The sequence below is a fragment of the Meleagris gallopavo genome, chromosome 20 (assembly GCF_000146605.3).
Source record: "Meleagris gallopavo isolate NT-WF06-2002-E0010 breed Aviagen turkey brand Nicholas breeding stock chromosome 20, Turkey_5.1, whole genome shotgun sequence".
Classification (NCBI taxonomy): Eukaryota; Metazoa; Chordata; class Aves; order Galliformes; family Phasianidae; genus Meleagris; species Meleagris gallopavo.
In genome coordinates, this window is record NC_015030.2 from 1,174,499 (window position 1) to 1,201,236 (window position 26,738).

General features: G+C 44.5%; 1 protein-coding gene across 1 annotated transcript; it reads right to left on the reverse strand.

The window, feature by feature from the left end:
- Positions 1 to 507: 507 nt before the first annotated feature.
- On the reverse strand, positions 508 to 26,738 carry SHISA6 (shisa family member 6). Its single transcript, XM_031556287.1, has 3 exons — positions 26,681 to 26,738; positions 15,607 to 15,732; positions 508 to 6,723 (listed from the first exon to the last, which is right to left on the reverse strand). The coding sequence occupies exons 2-3, from the start codon at positions 15,719 to 15,721 to the stop codon at positions 6,173 to 6,175; spliced, it is 666 nt and encodes a 221-aa protein (XP_031412147.1). The 5' UTR covers positions 15,722 to 15,732; positions 26,681 to 26,738; the 3' UTR covers positions 508 to 6,172.

A 26,738-nucleotide genomic window follows, 5' to 3' on the forward strand; every position in this document is an offset into this window, starting at 1 on the left:
CCAATGATCCTATTTTTGTAATGCAAGCAAATTTGCATAACGCTGAAAGCGAATTAATATGAACATCAAAATACAAATTTTTACATTTCCTCCCCTTAAAAGAAGAAAGAAAAAAAAAAGAGAGAGAGAAATACTCTTCCATTTTCATCCTTGATGGTAGTGGTGAGGGATGCTCAGTGAGGAACATCTCTGACTTCATTGGCTCGCATCTCAGATGAGTGATGAGGAAATTCCTGCATGTGCAGTCCTGCCAATGGCAAAAGCCAAGCCCCAGCTGAAGCCTCCAGCACTATGGGGCATTTCATGAGTTATGGTTTTGCAGAACAAGGCTTTCTAGATGGAGAGTGAATCATGGCTTGCCAATGTAAAATTAAAGGAGGCCGATTTGAAAATAAAAGCTTATAGGCTCGCATGACAAAATTTTACAGCATATAATAACATCTCGCTTCTTCCCCCTGCTATTTTCTGGCATGATGATGAAATGCAATAAATACATACATAAAAATAATGACTCTTCCAGACCTTGCAGCTTTCATTTTAATAGATGCTATTTAAGTACACACAGAAATATAGATATCTACCTTTCAAATGCTGGTTACAAAGGTTGGGAAGGCTGCCCGGAAAATGGCCTTTTATTTTTCTCCAATAGATATCAAAAGGAAACAATTTGTATGTTGAAATTGCCTTTATTTTTGAATCCATAAATATTTGTTACTGACAAAAGTGGAAAAATCCTTAAGACTAAATTTTACTAAACTGATAATATTTTTGTTTACAGTACATACAGAATGTGCTTTTACGGGTAAGTATAACAACAAGAATAATACAGAGAAAAACAGTCAAATACTGCTCATCTTGAAGCCTCTTTAATGGTTAACCAAGAGTCTGTGCAAAGTTATAGATACAAACGTACTTCCTCTTCAGTACTACCGTATAATAAACATGGAATCCATAAACTGGGCTAAAGCACAAAAATATCCACTTAACCCCTCTTAGGAAATATTGTCCCCCAAACTAAAAATATTACAGTAAGAAGTGTCTTTCTCAGAGCCAAGAAATTCTTGCTACAAAAATGCCTAACAAGTTTACAGACAGAAAGTTGGGAGTGGATACGAAGCACGTGGGCAGAGGGTGGGGATGGGGCAACACACATCTCCTCCGGCCGAGACCTCCTGGACATCACAGGTCATGGTGGAGACGTGAGACGTTGCCTTGCTCGCTGCTGAGATCTCATTTCCAGATTCATTCCGACGTCTCATGCCATTGGTCTGACTCTCCCCTCGCTCCCAAAAGGTGAAGTGTAGGTTGGTTTTCCCAAGTGGGATCTGGGCTCGTTGAGGGCATCTCTTTGGCAGCCTTGAGCCAGTTAGGAGAGGCTGTGAGCAGCACCTTCCACCATCTGCTCACAGGCACACAACACACGAGCGACCGTTCTCCAAGAAGCAGCCCCAGCACAGGCTTATTGCTAGCAACACTTCGTAGGAAAAATATTTCAGCCTCCTTCTCACATATTCCCCCTACAAACTTCTTACTCAACCGAAATACACTTGAATGTGAAATCTGTATGTGTTAAATATATTTCAGCTGAGTTCGAAACAAAACTAAGCTATCTCTCCATCACATGAACTGCAGATGGCAAATTGTTAACAAACTAGAATGCTTACTGCAAATACAATTAAAGTCACCCTGTTTCACGGTGATTTTGTTTGATGTGGAGGAAGAAGATGAAGAAATCTTCCCAGCTATTAGGACCTACACCTCTCTTACAAAAATGACGCCAGGCTCTTGCAGACTTCTGGTGAGAAAGCTTCTGATAGACAAAAGCACAGAAATATGCATGCTCGAAGCCCAGATTTATGGGATTAGCATTGCAGCCAGCTAGGTTAGCAGAACGTAAATCTAGGCCAGGAAAGGAGGGCTTATTTCCGCATAACTTTTTCTCCCACCCTCCCCATCCCCAAGAAAGAGAAAGAGAATATCATTTATAAAAGGAACATTAAAACACTGAAAAATGTTTTGTTTTTCCTTAAAACGCAATTCACTGTCATTAGAAGTCTTCTTTGACAAAATTTCTGTTCCACATGGTGATCTGCACGCTTCATTAAAAACAGTTTTCCACATTTCAAAGAGTGGGTCAATACATTTTGGAAGCTTAGATTGATACAGGGTCCATCAGTACTTTACGACTGCATTTTACAGTATATACATATATATGTGTGTTTATGTGTATAACATAAACATACATGTATCTGTATCAATGAGACATTTGTATGCAATTATATAAAACCCAGTGCAGCTCACTATTAAGTGTTGCTGCTTGGGGAATGCAAGTAATTATCAGTTTGTAGGAAAGAATATAAACCTTTCTACCTCACTCTCCCCCAGTCCCTGCACATGCACACTTGGAACTGGATGCTCCACAGATGTGTTTCCACCTGTGAGTTGGAGAAAAAGATCAATTCTTCAGAGTATATTAGATTAATCAAGGCAGATCGTATTTTACTGTACAGAGGAATGTGACTGCTTCCTGCTTTTGTCCTGAGTGCAGAATGAAGTGGGGACTCAGACAAGAGGAGAAAGCAGAAAAATCACAGTGCAGGTAACAGTGTTCCTCAGAGCTGCTGCCTGCTAGTGGGACCATGACCAGAAGGAAGGCAGTGTGAAGTCTGGGGGGCTGCATCCCCCTACCCCAGCACTCTCATTCTGGACAGACTGGATTGCAACACATCAGACACGATGTGGCAGGACAACGGTGACAAACAACAGTAATAAAAATGTTTCTCTCTTCTACAGTGCCTGTTGTGAGAGAGTCTTAAAGCACTTCAAAGACATTATGATATGAACCCTCACAATGCCTCTGTGGAATAGGAAAGTGTTGCTCTTATCATCACGTGTTGACCACAGAAAACAGAAATGCTAGGGACCAGACCGTGTACCATGACTCCCAGTCTTGGACCAAATGCCATTTTGGTGACAAACTCTCAGAAAAAGGAATAAAATCACGTAGGAACACCTGTACGTGCTGAAATGCCACTACTCTAGCTACCAACCCATTCCAACACACAGCACAAGCCAAGGGAACTCACAATGCCCAGAAGAAGTTGCAGCCATTTGGCCTTGGTGCCTTCTGAAAGAAATTTGCTGAAAATTTTCTGTGGTAGTGGCAGAGTTCCAGGAGAAATTTGGCCTAGAAAGGCTGTTCTAATGGGACACATCTGCTTGAAACTGCTGTGTGGGTGGAAGAGGTGAGGAGATGGGGACAAGATTTCTTCGGAGAATTATTGACAAGTTAGCAGAAGGCCTGTGATGTTGGTCAGTCAGAATAAGAGATGGCTCTGAGGTCAAAAGGCCTGGGGCACAGCATCTGCGTGGGCGACTTGGATGGAAAACTTCCATGTTTGCATCTGATCCAGCAGCTTCTTAGTTGACAAACTGAACACTTAGACAAAGATGAGAGCTTGGGACAAACAGCAAAGGAAATGGAAAGAGTGTTGACCTACCCACAGCCTCACGTGGTCACCTCTGCTCCTCCAGCTCTGCCACCTCAGCTCCTGCAGACTTTAGGGTGGACTCTCCTCGCCCACAGTGTTCATCTCTCTGCTTGCAGAGGGGAAGATCCTGGCTTTGTCTGGGACAAAAGTGAATGGAAGAGCCCCGGAAAATTAGCAGGGACTGCCTCCCTGTCAGTCACGTACATTTCTCTTCAAATCAGTCACAAACTTCTGGCTGCAAGGAATTAAGTCACCAAGGGCAATGATTGCACACAGACGTGTGCTCTGTGAAGAAATATCCTGTGACTGAACTGTGGAGCTTGGAGGTAGTCAGGGGAGAGGAGTGTCCATCAAAGCCAAGGGTCAGAAGATGAGGTGTGAGCCTTTTCTCACTTGTCCCTCCCACACCACTGAACTTCCACCCTGATCCATGCACAATTCTGTTTTTTGCCCAGAACGGCTTTGCGCAAGGCTGCATGGTAATGGCCACTTAGATCTCATAGGCTCTTATTTGTTCCTTTTCAGCTCAGTTTCCGTCAAACAAAGCCCCAGTTCTTTTCTCAGATGGAGTCTATTCTAAACACAGGCTCCATCAGCTGAGGAAGAAAGCCCATGAATTAGGAGCAGCAAACCCAGCTGGTCTGGGAAAGTGGAGGGCCTTGATTCTCTTTTGAAAACTATCACAGTGAAAGCCAGCATGGCCACCCCACGGAAGCCTATTTCTGAAATCACCTGGAATAGACAGCATGCTCCTCCTGCCTATCCTGCACCAGAAGAACCCGGTGCTGCATCATGAGCCACTGCATGAGACTCAAGCTCACCACCTACAATCAATGTATGCAGTATTGAGCTGGGAACATCATTAAGGCCAAGAGGCGGGAGGTATTTGTGGGGAAGAGGAGAACAGAGATAATTTAGACAGAGTTTGCTGAAGAGAAAGTAGAAAATGACTCAGGGTGAGGATGTGAGAGAGATGTGCCATGTGGAAACGTGTTTACAATCTAAAGTCAGTCATCTTTTTACCCCAAGGAGGGATCATGCCTGTCTTTTGGATTGGTGCATGGGTGCATGCATGTGCTGGGACTTTGCGTTCACACCACGGACAGGAATTGCTGGATAGTGCCCAGCACCACTGCAGCTACAGCACTGGGGCTGCGTGGCCTTCAGAACCAGAGACCCTTTCCTGGCCAAAGAAAGTTCTAGTGTGAGTTGGTTCTGCAGGATTTGAAAGGAGAACAAATAAAAGGAAAACAAATAATAATAATAAAAAAAAGAACAACAAAAAAATCCAGAGCAGATCCTAATCTGTGTAGAAAGCCAGAGATAAAACCCTCACAAATTCTGGACCCACGAGTCTATTCTTAAAAGATTTTACAAATATACATTATCTAATTACCATTATATCAGATATACAACATGCCCATTTATTATAATTATGCTGGATATATAATTTATATGCATGAAATGGAACTGTCTGCATGGTTAGAACTGGGACTCGGTGGAATTGGAATTTGGAAGGTTTCTTTTTGGGCCATTATATGGTAAGACAACCATGGAAAATTACCGGCTTGCTTTTCTGTAGACAGACACTCTCAGCTTTGAGCTTCTGCTAAGTCTGGAAAGAGATTTGCTACATACAGAATTCTAGGTCGCAACTAAAAGAAAGAAACATGTTGGGAAATGGGAATTGGACTGGTGGAAAATGCTATCAGGAAAAGAAACTCCTGGGGAGAAATTCAGATGAAACCCACGGTAGACTTTCCTGGCAGGGGTGTTGGTGGAGTCGGCACTTCCCCCAGCACAGGTCAGCAGAGTGAAGCTGAACAAATTCTGGCACTAGAGCCTCAGCAGTGGCAAGAAGCTGGAGGAGAGATAAGCTGTTCCTCCTTCCTATTTACATGTTGGAGACAGTAAGATACTAGAATGAGTGGAGAAGGGGTCTAACAAGCATTTCAGTATATTTGTGCTTATTGAACACATCAACCCCACTACTTCCTACACTGAGAGAGCAGGCGATTTGTAGGCACTAGTATATTTTTATCTTATGAGTATATTTAATATAAACTAAATCTTTATTTCTCAGCCAGGCTATTCTTGTCTCTAGATCTGCCAGTCCCTTAGGAAAGTCTGCCCTTGAATTTGTTCCAAGGGTGAGGAAGAACAGATGGATGGGTGCTGGCTGGTACTGAGTGGTCTGGAGGTGATCCCCAGCTGCCGGAAGCTGACCTACTTGCTACTGAAAGGTCAACGATGAGGACTGGCATGGGGGATGAGAACAGGGCCCCTTCCTGCCAGGATGGAGCGCTGCATTTCCTCCTCCCTGTCACGGGCATGAGACTGGTTTTGCTTGTAGCAACTGAAAAGTCTTAAATTGATAAAAATAATCAGATAATGTAGGTGAGCCCTTGGAAGGAGCCATCTACTTACTATGGCTTTCTTTGACAGAAACTGGTGCACGTCAGGAAGTTTCCTCCATTATCCCTCACTATTTTCAGTTTAGTTGGGTTCTTCTTATGTAATCGATGTAGAGGCGGCTTTAAAAACAATGTGGATGGGACTGTCAGAGAAATCCTTTCAGACACTGAGTTATTAGAGGTTATCTTGGCCTATAAGGCCACTGCAGTACGGGGTGCCGTGGCCACCCCAGTCCTTAATGAATATCTACAATGCTCGAGGTCATATCAAACAGTCACCTCTGTTTTGCTCGCTGTGCGGTAGTGGTGGTGGTGTCCTGGAATATAATGCAGTTGTTCTACCGTGTTGTGCCGTCGGGAGGCGAACGCTTGGCGCTTGGCGGATGTTGGGTTCATCCCTAAGGTATTGTACAAGTTATTTGAGGCACTAGGATGGGAGTGCATTTTTGTCATCCTGTAGCGATCCAAGACAGGTGTTGAAACAAAGACGTCTGTGTGTGACAATGCCCGTGACATGGACTGCTCGGGGTATCCCGACCGCTCCGGGGAGAGCAGAGGGTCCTGGGAGTGGAGACGCTCTGCAGACAGAAGCTGTTCATCTGAGAGGATCCGTTCATAGGACATGCTAAACTCTTCAGGCATGATCCTCTCAGGAGACAGCACCCTGTCCTGGGACATGGCCCTGATGGGACGGCGGGGCCTGTCCCTGTGGTTGGTCTGTTGAGACATTTTGATGACGTTGATGGGGAGCGTGCCCCGGGCTGCCAGGTCAGGCAGGTGTCTCCTCCTCATGTAGTACTCATCAGCCTCTTTGTCAGCTGTGGGAAAAGAAAGGGAACGGTTAGAAATGTCAGAGTGCTCTCCCACAGGCTGAGAATGGGAGGCGTGCTTCACACAGCCATGTAGAAGCCTCCCAGTAAGACCAAGGGCTGTCTACTAGCAGCTGGCCCTGGGCAGGGACATCCACGTCTGGATGCTGCCTGTTGGAGGGACACCAGCCCCACGTGGGTTGTGTGGCCATGGGTTTATCAGCAATAATTGTGTGCAGACAGGTGTAATTCCTTTCATGGTACATCACACCTTCTTGCACAGCAGACACAACAGACTCTGTTTGCTGCTGAGTCCAGACCATGGTATCACACAATTCGCAGAAACAGCGAGTTATGGAGAAATGATCCAACATCACCTTCACAATGCACTTACAAAGAAAACATAGAGAAAGCAGGGTGAGGCAGGCAATTTCCCCATTTGTGGGAACTCATACCTCTGGCCTCAAACATGGATGTGCTGTGAAACCCCTAAGCTACCTCAAAACATCGTTAATTACTATTCTTGAATATTTGTAAATGTGCTTACAAAGTGTCTCTGGTGAGAATGGGATGTTTGCTCTGAGATGTTAAATCATATGCCTGAGGTTTTGTTTTCCAGTGTTTCTATACACTGCTTGATACTGTGGAGTTTATCTCATGGAAAGTTGCTTGCTCAGTTTGCTTCTTCTCTGCCTTAAATGATCTCTTTGTTGCAGAGTTCTTTTTGGATTTCAAACAAATGCTTCAGCCTCAGGGAGGATTTTATCTGCTACAGATACGTCCCAGCATACTACTTAAATCCCAGAGCAGATGGAATGACCTGATTCAAACAACCTGTGGTTTGAAGATGAAGGAAAAACCCAGCTTTCTAGTAAAAAACTTTGATGTTCATATGCCTTATGCTGGGGGAGTAGGACTACCTAGCTGGAAGGAGGATCATCAGTCATTGGGTTTCAAGACAGCACAGCTTGTGGACCATCATGATGTGGCTGTGACTTCAGGTGTAAAGCATGGAGCACCAGTCCCTTATCAGAAATACGCTACCATTGAATGGAAGTTCCCAACAGTGTCTCCAGGGAGTGGAGATGTGTCTGTGTCTAGAGCTCAACACTAAGAATCTGTATGTGTCTTTCTCCTCCATTATTTCCTTTTCTGAGATGTTTTCTTGATGTGCCCCATCTTTTCTGGCTCATCAGTGGCTCCAGAAGACCCCAGAGTAAGACTCATCACAGACACGTGGCAAACAGCCTTCATCTCCATGGAGAAGTCAGCAGAACTTCCTCTCGTGTGCAAGAAGTGTCTTCCTCATTCGAAAACAAAGTGAAATTCTCCACCTTACAGAGAGAACAAGGTCTCTTGCAACTAATCTGATGGCAGCAACCTGGTGCAGGGACCACAGAGTTGGGAACACACGCATAACCCAATATGCACTTATCATCTCAAGCCAAATGCTGATGGACATCATCTCCTAAATGCCACTCCTACAGCCTGCCATACAAATTCTTTGCAAAATCTTTTGCCTGTAAGACACGTATGATAAAGATCGTAAGAAAAGGAAGGCCTTTCATTTTCTCAGCTGCAGTATTTCACTCCCCTGATGCAGATGATTTTAGATGGGAAAGTATACAATGGTGGAAGAGCAAAAATGCACATGTAGAGTGTCTGAGGATGTTCAAGTGATAAAAATCACAAAGATCTGATTCAGAACTGTTAGGTAAACATGAAGCGGGTGAAGTAGATGATCCTCTTGTGGGACAGCATCCTGTTCTGGGACATGGCCCTGATGATATGGTGGGGCCTATACCCTTGCTCTACAATGCTTGGATTCTATGTAGACATTCAATATATATAGCAGTTAAGCAGAAACTTGGTGAGATGTACTTAAGCAGAAACTGTTTATTCTGACACAGACATAAATCTGTAGTTTTTACACAACACATCAGGGGAGGAATTGGCTGGCTGTCCCATGAGGCGTAGTGTTAGCTGAGGAAATGTCAGCACTTTATGATAATTGGGTGCTGACAGCACCCAAATCTCAGAAGTTCGTTCACAAGAGAGCATTTAAAATTAGTGCCTTGGGCTCTTCAGAAAGAACTCATGGTGCTGCAAGCAGCCTGTGCTAGGTGACCTCACTCACTGATTTCCTCCTCTCCCACGTGTCCAGTGCTCTTTGATACCCCCTGGATGTTTTTCCTCATGTTCCTGCAAACAGTCCACACAACCCAGTGGGTCCATGAAGAAGGTGGCTGGTCCTTCTGCATCCAAAAATCCAAGCTGAGAATGCATGTGTTGAAATGCACGCCCTGTTGGCACCATCTCTGTTGAGCTCTTTCTGACAGCCCACACTCTGCCAGGACATGAGGATTACCCAGAGCTCTCCTCTGTTGGCATGCTCACAGTGGACGGGATTTGCTCAGCAGAGTATATATTGTAGGAATGCATCCTTTTTTTTTGTGATAATAAAAAACTTCTAGGAAGAATCTTGTTGCAAATGTCAGAGAGCAACTCTCCTGTCATCCAACTCTTGTGCCTTTAAAACCACCTTTAAGAGGCCTTGGAACAACTAGGGAATTTTGATATGGCCACAGTAATGTTAGATATTGGTATTCTGTCCTGTGCCCATAGATGGACTTGCACACACTTAGTGTGCATGGACTTGATAATGATGTGTGAGGCTGGTTGCAGAATAGGAGCTGAGCAATTAGCACTCTGGCACTTGGCCTCTGCTCTGGATGAGAGAATTGCTGCTGGATTTGCCCAAGTGACTCTAAATAGATGTAATTAAAGCAGAGAACATCCCAAATGGAGATGTGCTTGGATGCTCACACCTGGCCATGGTAATTGCCAGAGCAGCTAAACCAGCTTAAGTGAGGTTTGCAGTGCTTTGAGCCTCCTACTGAGGCAGCAGAATCAGCTGATTAAAAGTGGTTCAAAGTTGCTCCTTGCTAATTTAGGTGAACAATGCAGCATGGCCTACACTCCAAAAAGTTTTGCTAATCAGAAACATTAAAAATATCCCTTCATTAAAAATATCCCTTCTGCACTGTTTTAAGAGATGGAAGTCTGCATGGCCTTCTGCTGGCAGTTGCTAACCCATTCAGGTCCTGATTGCACTTTAAAGGCGTTCCTAATCTCACATAGGCTGTCTCCTCCTTTGCTGCTGAGAGACACATGTAGATGTTGGCACAGCTATTCCAGGAATATTTTCAGGCGTGGACAAACTTCACATCTTCTCAAAGGAATCAAAATTGTAAAATGACGACAACGTGCTGGTTTAGTTAGGCAGCAGGCTGCTGACTCCTTGAGAGGCCACGTATCACACCAGTGCCTTTGTGTGTGAAGGGAAAGCTCTACAGCAACATTTCCATACCAGAGAAGAACAGTGAAACACACATGGCTTCAGGCTTCAGAGCTTCAAGGCTTCAAGTGCATCACCAAGTGCTGGTGGTGCTGGAACTGCTGATGTCTGATCACCTTTGTTTGCTCAAACCAAAATCATAGAATGGTTTGAGTTGGAAGGAACCCTTCAGGGCCATCTGGTTCAACTCCCTGCAATGAACAGGGACAGCTACAGCTTGATCAGATCTCAGAGCCCTGTCCATCCTAACCTTGAATGTCTCCAGGGATGGGTCACCCACCACTTCCCTGGGCATATCCACGTGCCCAGGACCTGAAACCTTCCAATCTGTTTCATCCCATCCTCACTGCATCAGCAAGTTCACAGGGATAACAAGACACTGATACTGCTGCTCCTTATTGTTTTATTGATGCTCATGGGATAACTGGCATTTTTAAATTTAGACAAAATAAAACTGCAATTGAATATGTTTCTCTCTTATAGATGTGCTTAAATTCAAAAAGGTGTCCTGAGTGGATTTCTAAGGGCCAGAAATGATGAGCAGACAGGAGGATATCACTGGTCTATTGATTAATGGAGATCTCTCTTTTTAAAAAAAAAAAAGCCACCCTCATATTTATGGTGCTTTGCTCATGTTTTTCAAATGCTTAGCAGTGGAATTAAGGGAAATCACACTTTTCTGGATAATTTATTTTTCTTTTCTTCCCATTCTTTCCCCTCATGTTAGTTCCTGGAACATTGCCAGGGCTTGGCTCCCCAAGCATCCAGACTGCTTTAGGACAAGCTGACCTGCACGGCAGATTTTTGTTTCTGTCATTTGCAGGGAGAGCCCCAAATGAGTATTTCCTCACATCTCACCTCAGCCTGCCTAAAATGAGTGAGACAAAGCCACTGCAGGAAGGCAGAGCACAGCTCCTCCAATGCTGTGATTAGAGAAATGAGGTACATTGGTGGGTTTTTGGAAAAAGAGAGTGAAAAAGACAAGGATGATTTTTCTCCCTGTGGTTAGTATGATTAAAACATATGCACGTTCATCTGTATGTAAGGTCATCAGAGCAATTTATTTGCTTTTCTTTCTCAGCAGTTCCAGTGCATTCCCTCGTTGGCCTTGTCTTTCCTCTTTAACATTTTCAAGCTGCCAAGTCATTTGTGATGATCCTTCAGCCAATACCAAGTGGTTTAATATGCCTGAAAATATTAGCTTCCTTTCTGACTGACCTTTCTCACTCAGCTGGGACAGCAGTTCCCTGGGGTGCTGGGCAGGGCAGAATTAACACAGATGCTCTTGCTCAGCTGCATGTTCCCACCCTCCACACACTGCTGCTCTTCCCATGCACAAGCCCAGCATCAAAGGTGGCTTCTTATCCAGCAATGGGTTTGATAGTTTGTCAGAGCAATTCGGGGGGCAGTGAGAGACTGGCACCTTGATATACAGAGATGGCTGCCCTTTGTTGCTGATTAAGAAGATGCCTGGATGAAAAGAAGGCCAGATGCCTGATGGCTGAAGTAGGGTAGGATCTGACCATATCCCCACTGAGCTCTGGCTGCTCATCATTAGCAAGATGATAGTAAACGACATTTCGTCTTGGTTATTTGGGTCTTCCACTACTGGTGAAAGCAAGTGATGTTTAATCTGAAGCAACCCAAACCATTAGGTGAAGTTTCATTCAGTATCTAATGCCTTTTGACTCAAATAGAAAGGCAGTCTTTGTTACTGAGCTTTTCACAGCATCCTTTCTTTCTTTTTCTTTTTTTTTTTAACGATGGCAGAGAGTTCATTAGAAACAACTAGTTTTAAATACGAAAAACTGAAGTACAGTAATTCATTTGTAAAGCCCCAGATTTTATGTTGTCTGTAGCTCCTTTATATGGAATAAGAAAATGATATTGCTGGCATTGTTAAAGGGGAGGTCTGAATTCCTTTTTCCTTTTGGCTTCAGAGAAGACTGGCTATAAGAATGGGATTCATTAATCCTTCTTCTCCAAGAGAGTGGTCAGGTGTTGGAATGGGCTGCCCAGGGAGGTGGTGGAGTCTCCTTCTCTGGAGATATTCAAGATCTTCCTGGACATCAACTTGTGTGACCTGGTATAGGGAACCTGCCTTGGCAGAGGAGCTGGACTCGGTGATCTGTGGAGATCTCTTCCAACCCCTACGATTCTGTGATTCTGTGATTCTGTGATTCTGTGATTCACCATCCCTGGAGGTGTTCAAGGAACACCTTTAGATGTTGTACTGAGGGACATCGTTTATTGCAGAAATATTGGTGAGGAATGGATGGTTGGACTGAGTGATCTTGGAGGTCTTTTCCAACCTTGGTGATTCCGTGATACTAAAGGTGCAATGCATTCACAAGCCCAGTGGTAGCGTGGGGTGCTTAGCACTTTTAGAGCTGAAACCATTTAGTTACCTAAACATACAGTGTGGGGTAGTTGGCTTGGCATTTATCAGCCACTGTTCATGGGGATGCAAAGTATACCTAGATCTGCCAGTGATGGGCAAATAGCTGGTGTTTTCCTTGCAGGATGCAAGAATTTCCTTCTAAGGCCAATGCTGCTGAAGTGTGGATGAACCCCACATATCTTCCACAGCCAATGACCAGAGATTAATTCTCATAATCCTAGACTGATACTGACTGCCACGTGTCTCCTGAATGGGGACAGGAACAATGACTGCCCAGAGGGGCAGGAATTGCTCACAAGAGGAACTGCTGAAGCGAAATTAGAGGTCCTGGTTGACAGAGAACTTAACAAGAGCCAGGAAGGTCAACAGTATCCTGGGTTCCAACAGAAGAGGGGCGGCCAGCAGGGCAAGGGAGAGGATTGCCCCTTTCTATTCTGCCCTTATGAGGCCCCATCTGGAGTACTGCATCCCAGTCTCGGGCCCTCAACACAGAAAAGATGTTGGGCTTTTGGAGAAGGTCCAAAGGAGGACCACAGAGATGCTCAGAGGGCTGGAGTACTTCTTCTATGAAGATTGGCCGAAGAAACTGGGCTTGTTCAATCTGAAGAAGAGAAGGCTGTGGGGAGACATCATTGTGGCCTTCCATTATTTAACGAGAGTTTAGAAACATGAGGGAAATCAACATTTTACTTGGGTAGCTAGTGATAGGACAAGGGGGAATGGTTTTAAACTAAAGGAAGGGAGATTTAGATTAGACATCAGGGGAAGTTTTTAACAGAGAGAGTGGTGGGATGCTGGACCAGGCTGCCCAGAGAGGTTGTGGATGCCCCATCCCTGGAGGTGTTCAAGGCCAGGCTGGATGGGGCTCTGGGCAATCTAATCTAGTACATGAGATAGTGGTTGGCAATCCTGCCTGTGGGGAGGAAAGGGAGATTGGAACTTAATGATCCCTGAGGTCTCTTCCAACCCAAGTCATTCTGTGATTCTATGAAGAGGAAGGCTGACTCTGCTCAGCACATTCTTGAAGGCATTTGAGCTTGATACCTTAACACAAATCTATTTTTGCCTCTTTAAACAAATATCTGGGAAACAATGCAGGAAGTCAATACATACTCCCTCCTGCAAGCTGCTGAGGGGCACGTTGGACATATAAGGAGATGTCTTTTCTTCAACTGCAAAACAAGTTTTTTGAGACCCCACGGATCAGACACCTGGTAATCACCAGTGCATGGATGGAGTTGCTTGGTCAGAGTGAATTTATATTCAGTGTGAGCTGGATAAGCATTGCAGGAGTAGATACAGAAAAGAGTTCAGATCTGATGTATGTTTCCAGATGTTGGCTGTGGAAGGTGTGGGAGGTTCAGTTAGCATTCGTTTGTTGTTTTTTAATGTTCCAGTGAGATACATCAATATCCTTAGCAGGAAGCTCAAGGCATTTTCAGTGAGCATCTATGCACAGTATATAAAACAATAGGTGAATGTCAGGCTGGAAGAGGTCTGGACCATCTCCTTCATCATAATAAGAGCCACAGTAAGAGTCATTGGTGCAATTCCTGGTGGATGCTTCCCTAACGTGTTCCCAATAATGTCAAGACAGACATCTCCCAGCCTCTGAGCTGGAAGTACTTATCCCAGGTAATCCTGAGCATTGGAAATCAATTAGAAATGAAAGAGCAATTCGGGGGCTATCCAATTGATACATTTTTACACTATATCACCTGAAAAATGAAAATAAATCATCACCTTGAAATGAGGACGTTTTAAAGCAGTTATGTTTCAATGTCATGATTTCAAGGGTTTCCCAATATTGAACAATATTATCAAAGCTACTCAAGAACATGGACAGCTAATCACAGGGATGCAGGGAAAGGAAAATGCTTCTGGTTAGGAGAGTGACTCCAAATGTTATCAGGAAGCAAAAGTCACATATGTGGCAGTATCCAGTCCCTAAATACCTTATCTCTGCAACATGGTTAAGCACATGCTTACTTTTCAGCATGTCAAATATACTTGCCTAAATGTTAAACACATATTTAAATTCCACAGTGAAGTGCCAAGGAGTGGGCTGAGATTTTTATGTGCCACATTTCTGTTGCATTTTCTCTTCTGGAAAATCCTCTGCATGAGGATGTGCTATGGACAGTCCAAGGGCTTCTCTGCCACTTCGTTTTGTACGTCTCTCTTAGCAGGCTAAATTGGGAATGCAGATTTTATACAGAGCAAGGATGTAGCATCTGCTCTTTGTCCCGATCTGCTTTCAGTGAAGCTATTGCAAATATAGATACTGAAATTATTTTTCCAACTGAGGCATCATGAATACCTTTCTGCACCCAGAAAATGTCCATGTTAACACAATACAGACTTGACATCTCAGTCTAGAGAGAGCACTTTTCATCACAAATATTGCTTTTTTCTAAATCTCACTGAAGCTGAAGATATTTCCACGTGAATATTCGCCATCAGGAGCAGCAATGAGTTGGAGCATTGCAGAAAAGTTGACAGAACAATGCAATATGTAAAACAGCAAGAAAGAATAGATACTAACTGGCATGAACAGGTCAGAGAGCAACACGTAAAGACATCAGCAATGCACCAAAGGCCAGCGTAAGGTGCTGTTCAGGACCATGAAACATGGTGAACTGCAGCACTGCTGAGGACAGGCAGATGTGCTCCTACTGAAATGGAGGTTCCCAGCCAATTCAGCAGCTTTTTATCAGCCTGGGTTTGTCATCTGGTTCCAGCTGCTCCTGCAGATGGTGAGATATCTGCCCTGGGTGCATCGGGCTGAGCTCGGCTGATCTGAGCAGCCAGAAAGCAAAAAAGGATTCTCAGATGACTCTATCAGGAGCAGAGAGAGGCGGAGCTGGGGGAGGCAGCACAGCATGGAGGTCAGTAAGCAAATAACCACATGTGCTCTCGCAGTAATGAAGTGACTCTTTCTCTCTACTCTTCCTTGATGGGAAGCGACAGCCAGGAGAATCATTACCGGAGATGCCAACTTGGGCAGTACAACAACAGAGGGAAGAAGATTATTGCCTTAACGTTGTGCCCGCTGTGGCTTACAAGCAAATGAGATACAAAGGAAATGAAATGAGCTGACACCTACTTAGTCTCTTCAGAGAAGAATATTTACTTGGGTTTGTCTTGACGGCAGACTCGTAGGATGGTGGGAGGTGAGAGAGGTTCTGGAAGGACCGGGAGAAGGACAGATCGTAAGGTTCGGTGGCAGAAGTAAGGATGTTGTTCATCCGTGGCGTGTCTGCAAAAAAGAAAAAAGAAGAAAAAAGACATGTTCAGAGCATGCATGAAAACAAGCTGAGAGGGGTGAGCTGTTCCCACAGCTCTGGACAGGGAGAACTGCTGTAACTGAGCCAGCCTCAGCGACAGATCCTGGACAGGATTAGAAGAGGCTCCAACAGCTCGATATGAAATGGATTATGTGGCTTTGCTTCCTTGTCCACAGTGATCATGGAGAGAGGCAAACTGGTGCCTCGAAAGCCTCCAGACAGACCAACCTTCCTTCCATGGTTCTGGTGGAATGAGGGTCAGCTCACTTACCATGGAGGTCTCCATCATGGTGTGGTGGACTGACCCTATTGCATCCTGCACAAGTTCATGCACCATCACCTACCTTTACCTTGCAAGCTGCACTTTTCCATTTGCCATAGCCATTGAAAAGTGCCTGTGAGTTCATTTTAATAATCAAGTTGCTCTTTCATCATGCCAGAATTTGGGTCACTGCTCCAAACATGGAAGCTCCCATACAAAACCCAGTCCATGTCCCACCAGTGTTCTGGTGGGCTCTGGGGGTGACCATACATCCCCTGCTTGTGGTGAAGCATGAAGTGCAGCTGTGCAGTTCACATCTGGCTGCAACCAGAAGATGAAGCAAGGCTTGGAGAGGTTCCTGAGGCACAGAAGCAGGGCTGGAGGATACTGCCCTCTGCTTGTCTTCACTTTGCTGGTCACTAAAGGAACCCCTGGTCAGCTTAAAACTCCCTCCGCTGGGATGCTAATGCTGAGGGCACTGTCAATAAAGATTAACACTGAGTTGGGATGTTAGAAGTCAAGTCCAAGCAATCTGCAGAATTTGCCTTGTAACTGAAATCTCAGCCCTTTGCCACAAGCTGGATGGAAAATGGTCTTTCATCAGTTCAGCTGAGGGACAGAGACCTGCTGAATTACAGCATTTTTGACTCCTGGTGTTCAAGCATTAAAATAGAGATAAGAGTATTGAAAATAGCAAGGACTGCAGTTGTTGGGAGCAAAGCTAGAACAGGCTACAGGGTCATGGAAAAGGACTCTGTGGGGGCTTGAATCAATGTTGGAATGCGTTAGCTGGGTGAGAAGGCCAAGGAGCTGGCCACTTGTGATATGATCTGACAGGAAAATCAGAGGGCAAAATGTTCTGATGTGGCTGAGGAGCAGCAGAATGCCTAGGTTTGCCCTTCCCTGCCACGCAGCCCTCCAAAGGGTACTCATGAAGAGCAATGCAATATAAGCTCAGCACTTATTCACGTGCCTTTAGACTCTCATAGACCCCCCCTGGTCTATGGGCTGCTGTGAGCTAAGTCACAGCTTCTGCCCAAAACTGGAGCAAATGTGCCAGCCTTGTGCAACGTCCAAATGTTTTCCAGCTTCTCTCATCTCCTGGAAAAAAATTAAATGAGAACTACCCGAGTGAAGATATTTCAGCAGATATTTTCTAGACTTGATTCCGAAATTCAGTGGTTTCAGTCACACAGCCTCCTCCCCTACTGTGTAGTTTTGCATGGAGTCCCGTTTGCACTGGAGAACAGGATATCTTCTCAGAGCACTCACATTTTGCAAACTTCCTTGGTGTTCCCTGTTGCCTAAGAATGGGTGCTGCAGTTCCCATGTGTGTGGGGAAGCAGAGCTGCCTCCACGATCTTCCTCCCACTGAGTTTCCTGATAGATATTTTAGAACTTCTATCCTCTATTCTTTGCATGCTTCTCAGCCAAGGAGAGGCTGACAGTCCTATCTTCCTGAAGAAGGCTGCTCAGGGCTTCCTAAAGCCAGCTTCCTCAGAGTGCTCCTCTGCAGCTCCCACAGGGCTCAGTCCAGAGGCACTTGAGCCATTGGGCTATGCCAGAGCATCTGCGATGTGCACAGGGTTGGAAGAACTATCAGGCACGTGAATAACAATCACCATATTTGACCACCATGTCAAACAAAGCCCAAAGTCATTCCTTCCTGCTCCTCTTGTCACTGACTCTGTGCACTCTTCCACATGAGGAAGCCTCCTGCAGAGCATCATATCAGGGCCTTCTTCCTCAATATCTATCTGTGGGGTTTGACAGCAAGTAGAGGAGCAGCTTTTTCCCCCCAGCCCAGCATGGGGCACCATATCCTGTACAGGGAGCACCAAAAGATGAGGGTTAAGGAGATTTCTCTGCCAAGGCACTTATCAAGCACATGCATGCTCTCTTCTGGGCTCGAAAGCTGGCAGCCAGTGACAGCCACCTGAACAAAAAGGAAAAGTTCAATTCTCTGCCAGAGCATCATCTTGATCCTCGCTCTGAGAAAATATGAGGCACTTTCCGACAGAATTTAGCAAAGGTGAAAATTTCCTCTTTACAATGCAATAACCATCTTGGTTAATAAAAGCTTCTTCCCTATTGGTTACATATGTCTCTACACTCCTGGAATAGTTATTGCTTGGCAAAAAGAACATAACCCCAAGTGAGTATATAGCTAATGTATCATTTCTCTGAGAGCGTTATTTTCCTGCTGATGACTTCAACCCATGTCTAATAGACTGACTGCAGGATTAGGAAGTGCATCACATCATCAGAGAGGTGGAAACAATTGATTAGATATTATCCAGTAAACAGAGACTCTATCAGCATTGAAACAATATGCTCACTCCTACTTGTGCGTGTAGGGCAAGGACCCTGGGGTAACATCTCTCTGCAGATTTTTCAGCTAGAACCTGTATCTAATCTTCATTCTGCATGGAGGTTTGGATGAGCTGAAATAAGCCCAGTTATATGCATGGAGCCGTGTTCAGTGCTGAAGCAGGAGCATGAACTGACTACTTGCATGGAGAGTGTGAAATAAACTGCCACACATTTATCCAATGGGCTTCTGCAGAATCACTGCATCTTCATATTGCTTTTTTCATCCAGCCAGTCAGGAACAGACCATCATTATTTTGGCAAATGAGAAGTCACCTTAAAATTCACTACCTATCGTTCAGCAAAATAACGGATACCTGAAGTGACCAAGATGACTTTAGGTGTCTTCTGTGTTATGTAGTCTGAGGGCAACACTGGAGAACTGAGAGGTGCTGGGAAGGAGAAACCTCTTCTGCAATTTAAATTCTGAGATTAATCCAGCAGTAACTCTTTGCTTCTACACCAAATTTGAATCACACCTTTCCCTGCTCTCCCTTTTTCCTTTGTGGTGTTCACTGGCTTCTATGGAAGGTGTTAGTCCTAATTAGCTAACAAGATATAAATAAAAAGATCCCTCCATTTCCTGCATGGCAGCTGAGGTTGCTCCACTCAGCACTGCCACTCATTCCAGTTCAGTTCAGCATTTTGGATGTCCTATGCTTACTGCAATTGCCTTTGAAAGTCAGTATTAGATCATGTTTGCCTCACCTCTGTCCTGCAGCCACCTGCCAGTTTGTGCCCCTCTGACACACCATCCTTTCTGGGCACAATTTGCAAAGCTATCTGCAGAGGAGCATGGAGGAAATTGAGCTCTCCCAGTGCATAGCACACACTACAGAGATGGGAACATCACCCAGCAGTCTCTTTTCTTCTGGTTTCTAAATTCTCCTTGCTATAGCATGGAATCAATAATACCTTTTTACAACCAATGGAACATCTTAAGATTCTGAAAGCATCTCTCTGATTAATTCAGCAGGAGAGGGCTCAGCCCTGCAGCACTTCCCCTTTGCTGAGCATGGATTCACCTGTGTGGATTTCAGGGCTGGAGCACCTCCCTCTGCAATTATGGGTTCATTCCTCTGTGTTATGCACACACCCAGTGGCTTTATGATCTACAAAGGAGGGAAAAGCACTCTCTGTTGATTGAGGGCCTTGTTCTGCTTCCAGCACTCAGGGCTGAGAAGCAGACTCAGGGTTTTTAAAGCTGGAAGCTTGTGTTATGGAAAACAGACCTGAAGTCCCTGCAAATCAGCTTGTTCTTTAACAGCAGTTTCTGTCTCTAAGTCTGTTTACACGAGGCACAGACCCTTCTGACAACAGAGAGAGGAGCAAATGATAACCAGGAGGAAGAAAACCCAAAACAAAACAACAAAAAAAGTGGGTTTATGGCAAAGTTTTAAACAAAGCTCAAGTGGCAAAAAGGATGTGCTCCATATTTGCATATGAGCCTGCACATATGTTGTGCGAATTTTGCAACATATTTCAACAGATGCCTTTTAAAACATTCACCCGGGGAAAGCAAACAATGTCACCTAGAAGAAGCTGATACAACCAAAGCCTTCTGCTGCTCAGCTTCAGCTCATCACAGCCTCAGCCCTCTGTCACAGCACGCAATGCTCCCCCAGCACCGCCTTCTGCTCAGACACTTGAAGGCTGAGACACAAAGTCTTCTCCAATTCTGATGCAAGCTCATACAGAGGGACATATTCCCCAGGAAAATCTGCCTGTACCAGTTGGTGTTTGGTACCTCCTGTGCCATCCTGAGCCATCCTGGGAATGCCATGCTGCTACAGCAGGCACAGAACTGGTGTGCGCTTTGGAAGGGGGGCTGGGGGGAGTGGAACTATCTATGTTTTCAAACATCTTTCTTCTTTTTCTTGTTAAAAACACCATTATTAATCATGTTTTACATCTCTCACAAAGAATCTCACAGAGGTTCATACATTTCCAGCTCAGCTGCTGTAGTGTAAACCAGCAGCTCCCCAGAGGGTAGCTGCCCTCGTTTGTAGGAGTTGGAGATGTGGGGTTTTAAATTCAGTTAGTGGAGAATGAAATACCTCTGCATATCAGGATGGCTTTTGGAGGAGGCTTTTTAGGCCTCATTGCAGAGTAATGAGGTGTTAAAGAAACAAAGTGAACCACACCAGCACATTGCAAGATGATGCCCCTACAATAAATGCGCACAGCACAAACGGCATAGCTGAATCGTATCAGTAATGGCATGAAGATGCTTTTGAGCACACATAGCCCTGTGCTTAACGGTGTTGACACAGAGAGGAGCTTCTCAGGTTCTTCCCATAGGGAGGAGTGGAGACACGGTGCTTATCTGGGTGCTGGGCCATGGTGGGCCATGTAATTGGTGTCCTTATAACTTTCACCTGCAAGCTGAGGCCTCCTTGCTCAGCCCCTCTATACCAAGGCCATGAGAACAGTGGTTCTTTTGAGCACTGAGTATTTAGACTAGACTAAATGAAAAGACCAGTTGCTCCTGTGCTAAATACAAAGACAGTTGCCATTGAAGCCCCTGCAGCTCAGCACACACTAAGGGAGGCTGGCTGCATCCCTTACGTGCACTCATGGCCCCAGCAAACCGATGCGTTCCCTATGCGGAGCTGTAGGACATCGCTGTAGGATGCTATTAGCAAAATTTGGGGTAAAGATAGGTAAATGACAATTCAAATTCACTAAAGGGCTTCAGTCTGCCCTTGTATTTGTGTAGTGCAATTTGATTAGCAGAATTTGTGCATAAGGTGATTGAATCACTGATTGCCACTGACATCTCCATTACACATGGTGACTGGAATGCATCAGAAAGTTGGCACTGTGCTGCCTGGTCCTCCCAGATCACCTGGCTCATCTCTACTCCCACTTTTATTAAAGATCTGCTCTCTGCACAAAGAACGTTAACATAATGTGTCTACTTGTTCTGTAGGTTATATTCCAGAGATCTGATTATCTTCCAATTTCCTCACATATATTACCATTGGGGATAAATCTAATTTAAACAGTCCTTAATTGTTATGATTTTGTAAACAGTGTCTTAAACACAATAGATACAGAACTCTCAACAAATTGTTGGAGGAGATGTGACAGTACAGGGAATCATTTTCATATCCTCTGGGATTGTCCCACATTGAAGCTTTGGGTCTGATGTTAGAAAATGAATTATTTTAGCAATATATCCCCCAAAGTGTTGTTACTGTGTGGGAAGGAATGCCCTGAATATCTGAAATGAAGAAAAGGAAGGAAGGGAGGAAGGAGGGAAGGGAGGAAGGGAGGGACGGAAGGAGTGAGGGAGGAAGGGATATAAAAAAAGATGCTCATATACACTTAATTTGTTTGAAATTCACATGGGTATGGCTACAACTGCGTTTACCTCCCTGAGAGCAAACTCAGACACTATCTGGAAAAACACTTGACCAACTTCAAAATTTGAAGTGAAACCATTTGTTCCTTATGTTTTACCAAGTATTTTTTGAGACGATCATCAAAGGCAATGAACTAACATAAAAATTATGATATGAGCTTCCTACTAACTATATTATTTAGCAATTTCCTTGTTATTTATATGGAAATAAAAAATGTTTATGCAAGGCTCTTAGTGGTTTAGCATAATTAAATATGCAGTAAATATAATGAAACTAAACTTAAGTAGCAGTAAAAAATAAAGTAATAAGCTTTACAGAAACTGAGCCTGAGCAGTCAGCATGTATTTGTTATTGCCTCAGTTCTCTACTTTAGCTTCTATTTTTTTTCATATTTTAAGATTTTTCATAAAAAAAATTTTTTTGTCTGCTTATTTTGCATAAAAACTGAGTAGCTAAACAAGACATTTGAATGTATCAAAAGGTGTTTTTGCATTTCACATGAAAAACTTAATTGCACACTGTAGAAAGAAGCACTTGAGCACTCACATTCACCTTTTACATACAAAATCTCTACATTTCTACAAACAATTCTGGAATTCTTCATCTGGAGCTAAAATCTGCAAAATCCAGATCTAGGAAAAAATGCAAATCCAGGAAACACGATCAAACTTCTGATTTCAGTGGAACTGAGGTCTGAAGGTTACTGAAAGCGGTATGTAGGACTGTGAGTCCTGTCCTGTAATGGGACATTCAGTGCCCTAGGAGTGAATTAGGTACACAAACAGGCCCTCATCACAAGGAAATCAACAGCCTTCTTACAGAGGCAGGACACTGGAAGACATGCTGCTGAATTCTGGGTCCTCAACAGCCCTGTGGTTGTTTCTCTTGATCTTCACTTGAAATTGCCATGTCCTGTTATCCACAACAGGATAAATATGTGCCACCTCTCTGTACACCCTCCATTCCAGCCAGGCAGCAGGAAAAGGAAGACGTTCTTCTCACCCTGTGTTGGCTGTTCTACCAGCACTTGGCTAATTAAATGATAGCAGCCTGACAGAAAGGATTATACACGATCTCATCATTCATTAGTGGTTATCCTTTCCTGCATCGGAAGCATTCAGTGTAATCACATGGCCACACAACCCGCTGCGATGGGCACTGAGGAAATGTGTGCTACAACCCAAGGCAAGTTCAACCAGAGACTCTTGGTTTTTCAGCTCTGGGAAGTTGATGAATGAACCAGAGCATCTCACATAACTCAAGTCCAGTCTGTTTTGTTGTCGTTTTTTTTTTTCTTGATCCTTGTTGCCATGGGTTGACTTTATCGTCTTTCAATTTGTTTCTTTAAGGTAAAAAAATCTGCCATAGTAACAAAACAGAGTGCTTGGATGTGGAACTGATTGACATTACCTGTATTCACAGAGGGCTCATCACAGTGGCATCTGCAGGCAGCAGGACATAGGCCACCAGGTAAAATCAGCTCATGGAAATGGGTGTTGGCCATCTTCTTACCGTACCAGCTGAACAAAACTGTGTTGCTAATGGAGGTACTGTGGGTTGTTATGATTCCCAAACCTTTGGGGATACTGATGATCAGGTGCTGTTTGCTCTGCATTTACTAAGGACTAGCTGTACAATGCAGGGAAAGGCGAGCACTGGGGGCCTGGCTGCCATCCCTCCTCAGTGAGGAGGACCCGTGCAGAGCCCTGGGCCCCACATCTACCACAGCTGGGTTGCGGAGAACTTCCTCTGCTTATTCCCGCAGTTACATGACTTTGGATGGTCACTAAAATAGGAATAGGAGGAGAAAGTAAGGAATGGTAACATTGCTAGGAAGATGGGAGATGGGAAGGAGATCATCAGCCTCTCAGCTTTAGTCCTTACAGGCATCTCCACTTTGCAACAACTCGCCCTCCCCTTCACATAAACCAGGTGAAGTGCATCCTTGCTGGGTGAGGCAGCCCCGGGGAGGCTGTGAGGAGCTCCTCCACACACAGGAGGGATTTTCTGACTGCTCAGGTTGAAATGTCTTTCTGTGTTAACAATACTGTTTGTTAAGTGGCATGTTGCCTACATCCTCTGCCCTGCTTGCAGTCTGCTGGTAGCATGAGAACTCTTCTCTGTCTTTTTGCTTCAGCAGAGAGTGAACTTGGGCCATGTGTGATGCAGGGCACGTCCTGACCCTTGTACTGGTTGCCTTCCCTTCTTCTGCTTGCTGCAGGTGTCCCTTTGTGGTGGGTGCGAGGCAGGCTGAGGGGCAGAGCTCACAAACAGTGTTCAGAGACAGCTCATGTCCAGCTACAGATCTGCATAATCACACAGAAAAATGTATGCCATGTCCTACCCGGGAAGAGAATTAAATTAGATCTGTGGCTTTGCTGAACTACCTCAGAATTTCAGCAATAAATTATGAATCTGAATGCTCTTTTGATCCCTTATTTGAAAAGTCCAAATACCTCTTTAAACTCACCAAGCAATGGCTCATCATCAGCAGCACTCCTGTCTCTCAAACGGAAGTGGCCATGACCACACAGATAACTCAGGGACAAAAGATAACTCCAAATCATACTGTTATGTGCAGCCAGATCATCCGAGTTGCTTTGTACAACCAAAATCCTCAGATAACAGTAGTGGAGACCAAAAGCAAAAGTTTCTAACGCAAGATCACGAATATGTCTGTTTTGATTTTCTCTCTCAAGCTGATAAAAAACAAAGGCATCTGTCAGGCCCAGAGCAAAGTTTAACCATTTGAGCACATGCTGTTAGTTTGAATTACTGAATGCAGTAGGGTTCTACAAATGGAATTACCTTAACACTCCTGCACACGTATGCAGGCAAGCTGGGCTCACCTGGGTCAGGTGGGGCAGCTCTGGGAACCTGGCATGTTGGGGATGTGGGGAACAAGTAGTAGGAGGCAGAGAGGCAGACAGAAGGAAATACAATTCCAATCCTATTAGGATTCTTATGAAAGTGATACATTATTGAAAGAAAAAACAACGTGTTTTGGAGAGTGTTTGAGGCTGTCAATTCACATTCAGTAAACACTCCTGTATGGCCACTGAGTTCTTTGGGAGATGAAAAAAAAAAAGCATCCTTACAGCAGAAAGTAAGGTGCAGGCTGAGCAGCAGCCTGACTCAGCCCATAGGAAGGGGGAACACCAAAGCTTGGAGGAGACTTCTTCAAGGGCAAATTGCTCTCCCACCATTTTTTATAACAAAATGTGGAAGTTCTTATAGGAGTACACACAACTTTCACAATAAATCAGTTCCAGAATATTTGTCAAAGTGAAGTTACAGAGTTAAAAACAAACACCAAAACAAAAAGAGTAACAAACACATCAGTTTAGAGCTACAAGAAGAGAGAACCAATATATGTTAGGATGAGACGTCATCACTTATTGGTTCCTCAGCAAGGGGGGGTTCCAGCCATGAGTGCTGGAGAAGTATCTCACATTCAAAGGGTAAAGGGAGGAACAAAGAGGAGATTGAGACAAGGCACCAGGTGAAGAGGGAAGAAAGCACAGCAAATAGCAAATAAAAAAAAAAAATTCAGAGGTTGGGCTGACTGCACAGAGGCAGAGGGTCAATGACTGGTTCATGCCTGGTTGGAGCCAGGAAGATGCAGGGGGTTCTGCTGGAGGTCTGTGATTGCTGCAGTGCAGGGAGGGACATGCTGCCCACAGGTGACTCTCATCTTGGGCTGAGGAAGTCAAAGCAAGGAAGGAGCTCAGGCAGAGGAGGAAGAAGGGCAGGGCTTCTGGCCATAGGGGAAGCGAAGGCACAACTCCAGGTTAAAATATTTCCAGTGGAAAGTAGGAGGAGAGTGAAGGAATATCTGAGGTGCAGCTGAACTCTTGAAAGTGGCTGAAGGTTGACGAAGGGCATTCATAAGTTTACTAGGTCAAGAGAACAGGAACTGGAGAGAAAGGTGTCACTAAATAGGTTAAACCATTCATAGAGGTAATACATGAAAATCGTGGTTTTATGGAGCTCAGCAAGAGCAGTGCTAGAAGGAGACTTAACACATTTGAAGCTGTTTGTGTTGAGAACCAAAGCAAGGGGAGCTTTGGAGGATGGACAGGATGTATGGTGGAGATAGACTGCCCCAGACAACTCCTGAGGTGTCACTTCTGAGGCCATGAGGATAGCTCAGTGACAGCCCCCCTTGCTGTGGGTGTAGTGACATGACAAATGCTCCGGGTTTCATAAGTTCCTAGGGGTGGGGAAACGTCCACATTCCCACAGTAAAATAAAGGGCTGGGAAGCAAACATCAGAAACTGTTCAGTAAAGGGTATTTCTGGTTATGAAAAGTGGGCAGGGGAAGTCCTAGGTCTCTTCACAGTCCTTATCTACCTTGCATACAAGAAACTCAAACTCTGAGTGCATTGTGCCACTGCACATCAGGGGCTTCAGTACATTATCCCAGCCAGACCCATGCAAGTATGGGTTGGATAGCTTGGAGGATCCCAAACTCTGGTCACATACTGGCCATTAATCCCAAAATCACATCAGCTTAAGAGCCCTTACTCCATGTTCAGTGTCCTTCTAACCTATCTGAAAAATATGCACAATCAGCACTACGAGTTGAGTGGCTTGGTCAACAAGATGGACCTTTCATTGGTTATCATTTTGTATGGTTATATCTGACAGCACTTCGCTGATGTGGAAGTGAGAAGGGAGCAACCAGGCAGGGGGAAACACAAAGATGATGATTAAAGTTATACAAGATTGGGCCATATTTAATTGTGTGCACTAATGAAAAATATGGTCCTATGTTTAATGCTAATGGAATCCATCATTCATGCATCATTGCCATGGGAACCATTCAATTAACATTAAACATACTTTGATACCAGTAAATGTTACTGGCTGGCAGAGGAAAGTTACAACATGTGTAATTTTGCTCTGTTTTCTCTTACCATGTGTAGGTGTCTGGGTGGCACTGTTTAGTATCAGGTGATTATAATTTTGTTCTTG